The following is a 7,688-nucleotide window of genomic DNA, read 5'->3' as shown; positions in this document are numbered from 1 at the left end:
ATTAATTAAGCAATTCTACATAACAAATCCTTGAATTACTATTCATCGGATAACAATCTCTGCACAACTATTTACCACATGAATAATCTATGCATTATAATTCTAGCAGAAGAGACTAGCAAAGCTTAAAGGATTGCTCTGCTTTGCCTGTAATGAACTCTTTAAAGGGACAGGAATTCAGTAGCTTTTGAGAATATTTAAGGGAATGCCAAAAATATACAAAATGTATTTGTACGACTTAAGAATCACCCATAATATAATTAAAGAATAAACCCGTCAGTAATACAAACCATCAATCGCAATGCCACTTATTGAACTTATAACTTTACCAATTATGAGTTGATCGCTTTAATTATTCAATAACTCCTTAACACACGAGTTTCTTAGAAAAACAAATAAAATATGGAAGGCAGGGTAGGGTTATTGGTGTGATGTGGATCTAAAAAGGAAGTGGTTTATAAGTTGCGTTGTCCGGAGGTGATGAGAGCATTTACCAATTTATAAATTCAATTAGTTGGAGGGAACTTATAATCGTCTTATAAATCGAATTAGTGGTATAAATGGCAATTCGGAATGTGACTTAAAAAATCGCAATTAAGGTATAATATTTATAAATCGTAATTGGTGAATATGACAAATATCGCTTTCTTCTTATTCCAGCAAAAACACCTTTTGATTCAATGGTTATTCAGAAAAGAAATTCCAAAGCGGAACAGATGGCGGACAATATAGACTATCTTGTCTACAATTATTTAACTTGTTGCGCAACATACAACAACAAAATTTTCATAACGAGCGGTGCAATTTAGTACATATGCTCATGAGATTTTGCACAAAAGGTGCGATCGAATTTTTGGAATTCAATGGAGAGGAACACTTCTGATTCGACTATTGAAGAAATGGTAGCAAAGAACACAATTGCAAGCTTTGTAGCAAAAATCATTCCTCAATTTGTGGTCCGGGAACTCTGGAGATCGCAGTGTGCAAGTAAGTATGTTCTGAGCTCCCTTCCATCCAAAGATCAATTAGTTTTATTTCTCAAAATACCACCCATTTAGTCAAACAAAAATTTGGAAGACGAGGAAGTAATACTGATTGGGAGAGAATTCAGAGTATGTTGGAAATCGCTATAAATCAGAAAATATATAAGATTGTCAAATGGGAAAAACCACCACCTCTCGTATGCAAAATCAATAGTGATGGTAGTTGTGTGGAAGGATATTGTAGGATATAGGAATTTTTTTCCTCTCAAATGTACTCAGTTTTTCTGGAAGTTCAATAAAAGGCCGTGTAATTTAGTTTTAAAAAAAAAGGGTATACATGCCACATAGTGACATAATTTGGTTTCTTAAAAAATCACCATTCAATAACCCACAAGTTAGTAAGGTATTAAATTCCAATTGTGAAGATACAAACAGTCAAAAACTACGAATTTTGGACATTTTTTGGAGCCAATTTCAACAGTGACTGTAAAAGATGTACCGTTGACAGAGATGATGTTAATCATTGCTGTATTAACATCATACACAAACCTAATTGCAGGAGGGCATTGGGAGTAAGAGAAAGAGATAGAAGAAACACTCATTTATCAAACTTTTATTCAAAACCGCAAAAAAAATGTATACATACAAACTTCATATAATTATTGAGAAGCTTGAGCAAAAAAAATTCCTTTTTTACTCAAGAAATGAATACAATTTAATGCATTATTGACTCTCTTTTCTTCGTTGTCAACCTTTAATTTGCCGTGTTCCTACATTTTGCTCGCATTAAGTTGTGAAGAGGAGGAGCCAACTCCTTTTGAATGGCAATATCCTAAATTTTAGCATTTTGGAAGATCTTTTGGAGGTGGCAAAAGTGACTCATTTGGACCCTTTCCATTATCTACAAGGAATGCCATCTTCAATCCCCATGTTGTATGCACCTCTAAATGGCAATGCATAAACCAAACTCCTGCAATTTCATAAAACATTTAACAATCATTATATAGGCGTCATGAATTTAACTAATATAGGGCAGCCTGGTACACTAAGCTTTTGCTATGTGTAGGATTCGAGAAAGGGCCGGACCACAAGGGTCTATTGTATGCAACCTTACCCTGCATTTCTGCAAGAGGCTGTTTCCACAACTCGAACCCGTGACCTCTTGGTCACATAGCATTAACTTTTACGCCAAGGCTCCCCTTCTAAGTTATACACACCGATATGACAAAAAAATAACATGTTGTTACTTCATTTTTTCTATAGTATACCTGGATTGTCAGCGCGGAATCTTATAGCTACCCATCCTCCTGCAGGCACTCCAATTGTATTCCTCTCAACAGGATCAACAAGATTAAAATTCTTTGGATCTGTTTTTGGATTAAAATTTCCTAGCCCTTTACCTACTGCAAAGAAATTAAATCCATGCAAATGGATAGGATGGTTTTCAGGCGCTATAATTCCAGTATCCTGCAAAACTAATTGAACTGTTGCATTATATGGCAACCTGTAAACCTTCGTCCCGCTCGTCGTAGCCAAGTTTACTGGTGGTTTTCCAGTATAGTTGAATTTAATTGGAGGATTTTGAGGAAAATCTGTTGTGTAAACTCCTTTGATACCAAAGAAATGTGCTTGTAGAAGTGCTGTAGTTGGCATAACAAATGTGACATTGTTTATACTAGCAACAACTCTGCTTCCATTACCTTGTTTGCAACTTGGACATGGATTAATTCCTAACCCTACTGTGAAAAACAACGAATGATCCACATTTTTTGGAACTTTAGCAGGGTATTTTTTCGAGTTGAGGCTTCGAAGAGAGTCAACAAAATTGTTAGCCACAGGGGTCGCGTTTTTGGGCGGAGTGTTTGTTAGGGTAGTGACTGAACTAGCCAACGTGCCCGAATAATGTAACGTGGCTGTTGCAGTCGCGTTATCGACTGCAATAGGTGCATCCATGAATGGAGAAGCAACAACCATGTATTTTCCTGAACCTTGATTAGCTGTGACAATTACATTTGTGGTTTGGCCAGGGGCAATCACAATTGTGTCTGTTTTGAAAGGTTTTATGTAGGTAGCATCTACTTCTACTACAGTCATTTTGTGGCCAGCAATCTTGAAAAAGAGTTCTTCATTGAGTGCAGCATTGATGACTCTTAACATGTAGGATTTTCCAGGATCAACACTCAATGTGTATCCACCTGTATATCATATAATTCAAAAATCAAAATTTCATTTTTCCCATGAGTTAATTTGAAGGATTTAACTCATATACAATTAATAGAGGTATTTTACACTATAAGTGCATTTTAACCTGCAGGTTTTATACTATTTTCCAAGTGTGTTTAACTTCTACAAATTGATAGTGCAAATATTTATACTATCAAGTCACCTTGAAATTCAGTATAGTGCTTAATAGGTACTGAAATAGTAACCAGGAGAATAAGAAAGATAATTTGTTGCAACATGTTAAAATACACTGATAGTAGATGCCATCAATTTATTTAAACTATCAATGTACTTAAACCTGCAGATTTTATACTATTTTTTAAGTGATTTTAACTTCTACATATTAACAGTGCAAATATTTATACAATCAGGTCACATCATAAATCACTACAGTGCTTAACAAGTTAAATTAGTAAAACCTGGAGAATAAGGCAGATAATTTGTTGCATGCAACTAGTTAAAATACATTGATAGTGTATAACAAAATTTATATTGTCAGTGCATATAATTTAAATTTTTTCGTGTTACCATATCAAATTTGTTATGAATAGTTATGTGTTATTTTAGATAACTCAACCTGATAGCAAAATAATTATACCATATAAGTGCACATAAGTAAACACACAAATTTTGATATATAGCCAATTAGCTAAAAGTATAATTACCTTGGGATGGACAGTTCGAAAGGGGTCCAGGATGACCATTGATTGTGTGAGCATCAGAAACATTAGGGGCTAAACCTGACTTAATTGCTTGATTAATCACAGCTTCAGTATCAGATTTCCACCATTCAGCTGCATTAATTGATCAAACTTTAATCTTAATCCCTTGAAATTAAGTAAATATTTTTTTTCCCTAAGCAAAAAAGTGAAGTAATTTATGTTCACCTAGAACAACTACAGCTTCATGGTCAGGTTTTGGAAATGGATATGGCACACCAAGCTTAGGCAAAATAACTATGGCGCCATGTACTGTGGACCTTAGCCACAGAATATGAGCATGCCAAAACAGTGTACCCCTTTGACCTGTAATGGTGAAATTGTACAAATAACTTTGACCTGGCTGAATTGGACATTGTGTGATATATGCTGGTCCATCTGCCCAACCTGTTCTAAGTTGTCTGACACCATGCCTATTACACACCAAATGAAAAAGATTGTGTAAAGCAAATAGAACCAAGTGAATTATATACAAAGTGATGGAAATGGAAATCTTGATTTTGTAAGGAAGTTTATGTTCTATGCATTAGCCTAGTGTATAATGTATTCGGCATTCACGCAGGGTCCGGGAAGGGCGGGTGTGACGTAGACAACCTACCCTAATACAAGCATTAATAGTTTCTTCCACGACTCTAACTCGTGACCTATAGGTCATACGGAAACAATTTTACGGTTGCTCCAAGGCTCCCCTTCTATTCTATGCATTAGCTATGTATAAAATGTTCACACAATTATGTGGGTGTTTAGACATAAGAATTGTAAAATTTCGGGAAAAAAAGTGAAGAAAAAAAATTCAAGTGAAAATGGTATTTGAAAATTAGAGTTATATTTGGACATGAATATAATTTTAGGTTGTTTTTGAATTTTTGTGAGTGATCTGAAGTGAAAATTTTGAATAATAGCTTTTTTAGAGTTTTTCAAATTTTCGAAAAATTTCTAAATTCATCCTCAAGTGAAAATTAAAAATTTCATAGTCAAACACTAATTTCGAAAAAAGTGAATTTTTTTTTTATAAAAAGTAATCTTTTTTTATGGTCAATCGGTCCTATGTCACTCAAGTAATCGAATAAAAAAGTAAATAACATGCTTAAGCTATACTGATTGTGTAAAACATTAAGTGCAATTGAATTTGAGTTGACTTACCAATGGATAGAGACATTATATTTGACATGGTTAACAACTCTGATAAGCACAGTATCATCTTCCCTAGCATAGACTGTGGGTCCTGGGAATTTGCCATTAACAGTGACAATGGGCTTGGTTGAGCACAGGCGAGTCGTATTCTTCACCATTACCTGCAAAAGCAACCATCTTACGTTAAATTTTATTTTAAAGGGAAATAGGGGAGGGGATTACACGGTAGGAAATCGAACCATCACCAATAGGCAGGGGCGAAGCTGCATATCCTAAAGGGTGGTCAACTGACCGTTCTTCCTCAGAAAATTACACGGCGTATATAGGTAAAATATTAGGTTTTAGAGGTATATAACATATATTAAACAATCTTTGTCGGAGAATTTTATTCATTTCTTTAAGTTTGAACACCATTGAGGAAATTCCTGATTTGAAAGTGCAGATAGCTAACCAAATGAAGTAGTAAAATTGTGCACCGTTGTACGTTACTAGGGATTTAATTTTGTGTTTTTTTATGGGAACGTCCATGTTGTACTTATGATGTATGGTTTGACAACTTATGTTCACCTTCTTATGGTTCATAGTAATGATTTTTTTGGAAGTGTTTGGCGTCAACTAATTTGTTTTAATTTCTAGAGCTACCACCTTTTGCTAATTGGAATTTACTCTAACTAATTTATGATGCCAGCTTGTACTTCAAGAAATCTACTAGTAATTGGCAACAATTCCAAATCAACATATATTTTGTGGCATTACCAGTGGATGCCTGGATGGAACTGCTCAAAACTTCTGAAGAATATAATGTTGTCATTCTTTTTAGAATGAAAATGCAAAATAATTAATAAGAGAAAGGCACCACTGTTTTGGCAAATTAAAAGTGATTAATTTGTTGAAGATCACTACGCTATCACTTGAAAATAATTCATTGCTTTCGAGTTTAACTTCTACAAAATGGTAACTTAAGTTTTACACTGTCACATAACCTAAATTAAAATATACAACTATGAGTCATGAGTACTGCACATAACATGTGGAATTTGTTACCTAGAAAAAATTAAGCAATCGACAACTACAACCAGTTGCGGATCAGCCACATAGCTACAATTCAAGGGTTGTCAATTGATATCCCTTCATCGAAAAATTATGTTGTTTAGCTATGTAACTTTTTTAATGCATAGATATACTGTGTGTTGAATCCCCTTAATTTTTTTTGTGTATTAATGTCTTTAAATTTTGACACCCCTTAGTAAAAATCTTGGTTCCGCTACTGACTACAACGATTAATTTCATGAATTATATGTAAAAATTAGTTACACTATTAGAATATATAAGTTAAATCCTTCTTTACTACTCCTATTAAAAAGACTTTTTAACTAAAGACATATTGAAATACTATTAAAGACTTACATTGAAGTTGTAACGTCGAATCCGGCATTCTACAAAGGCTGGAAAGAGGCAGGCAAACAAGATAAAAATACGAACCCAAGATTCCATTTTTTTGTCTCTTTTCACTAAGTAATAGAGAAGTGGTTTTCTTTCAGTTGTGATATATTTTAGGCTTGTTGCATTCAAGAGATGACAATGTAATGTATATATAGGTGAAAATGCCCTTTAATTTAATTAGCTGCTCTGTCGTTTTTCTTTAGTTAGGTGATGAGATGGATATTGGGGTCCCTCTAATCTACTTCTCGAACAACAACGAACTTCTTTTACGTAATTTTCCCCCTATTATTTCTTGTATATTACATAAAGTTTAAAACTCTGTGGCCCACTATAATTTTGCTAGTTAAGCTATTTTTGTGTTTGTGTGTATGTTGGGAGTGTCTGAAAAATTTATGTTCATTTTGTCAATTGATTTATTATTGATCTAAAGCCATCCATGATTCTTGATTTTCTTCATGTCCACATGCAACAGAAAAATCTGTTCAAAAAAAGAAAAAGAAATTGAGTATTGTTCATAATTCAAACTAAAAAGGATAGAAATTTCATTATTGGGAACCGGATTAAGGGTTTCTTAACAAGAAAATCATGTTTTTAATTAATTATATTATGAAATGAATGGTAGTAAGAATTGGTATCATTTGGTAATTGTGAGTAGTCGATGTGCTACCAATGCTTTATGTATTAAAGGGATTAGTGTCTAACTTTAGAGAAGTGCCCGAGGGATTTAAAATTAACGGTATATTCAGAAAAAATAAGAAAAATCTTTTAACACTCTAAGACACGACCAACTAAATAAAAATGACATAAGACTATTATTGTAGTAAAGCAGGAAACATTATTTTTAAATCGTTTCATAGGGATACATCTCATGCATTTCCGAGGCCTTTTTGTGCATGGAAATTTTTTTATAAAAGTTGTTTGTGTTATAATAAAGAAGTTTCTACTATCTACCGATTTTGTGAAGGGTAGTCATAAAATATGTAGAGGATAAAGACTGTCTCTTTTACAATATGATAGTATATAGTAGTGACGAATTATCTCTAATTTTAATAGTCACACTAATTCAGAAGCCAAAAGGTATGATTGATCATTATATCAGCTTTATGCGATTCGAATTTGAATTGGTCGAAACTCTAATACAGAAATTAAACATTAGATAAAAAAACCAAAAGTACATATTAATAAA

At 33.4% G+C, this 7,688-nt stretch overlaps 1 protein-coding gene across 1 annotated transcript; it reads right to left on the bottom strand.

Annotated features, from left to right (window-relative positions):
• Window positions 1-1,569: 1,569 nt before the first annotated feature.
• LOC104234520 (laccase-4-like) lies at window positions 1,570-6,617 on the bottom strand. The gene is made up of 6 exons (XM_009788091.2): window positions 6,467-6,617; window positions 5,069-5,220; window positions 4,094-4,338; window positions 3,872-4,000; window positions 2,252-3,178; window positions 1,570-1,953 (listed from the first exon to the last, which is right to left on the bottom strand). Exons 1-6 carry the CDS (start codon window positions 6,551-6,553, stop codon window positions 1,823-1,825), a joined length of 1,671 nt encoding a protein of 556 aa, XP_009786393.1. The 5' UTR covers window positions 6,554-6,617; the 3' UTR covers window positions 1,570-1,822.
• Window positions 6,618-7,688: the final 1,071 nt, after the last annotated feature.

Source organism: Nicotiana sylvestris, chromosome 12 (assembly GCF_000393655.2).
Source record: "Nicotiana sylvestris chromosome 12, ASM39365v2, whole genome shotgun sequence".
Taxonomy (NCBI): Eukaryota; Viridiplantae; Streptophyta; class Magnoliopsida; order Solanales; family Solanaceae; genus Nicotiana; species Nicotiana sylvestris.
This window is presented reverse-complemented; position numbering and strand designations above follow the sequence as displayed.

Excerpts from the sequence above, each read along its gene's own strand:
- LOC104234520 (XM_009788091.2), bottom strand. The coding sequence starts at position 6,553 with ATGGAATCTTGGGTTCGTATTTTTATCTTGTTTGCCTGCCTCTTTCCA. Across the intron at positions 5,221-6,466 it reads TTCGACGTTACAACTTCAAT|GTAATGGTGAAGAATACGAC; the intron begins GTAAGTCTTTAA and ends TTGCTTTTGCAG. Across the intron at positions 4,001-4,093 it reads TGAAGCTGTAGTTGTTCTAG|CTGAATGGTGGAAATCTGAT; the intron begins GTGAACATAAAT and ends CAATTAATGCAG.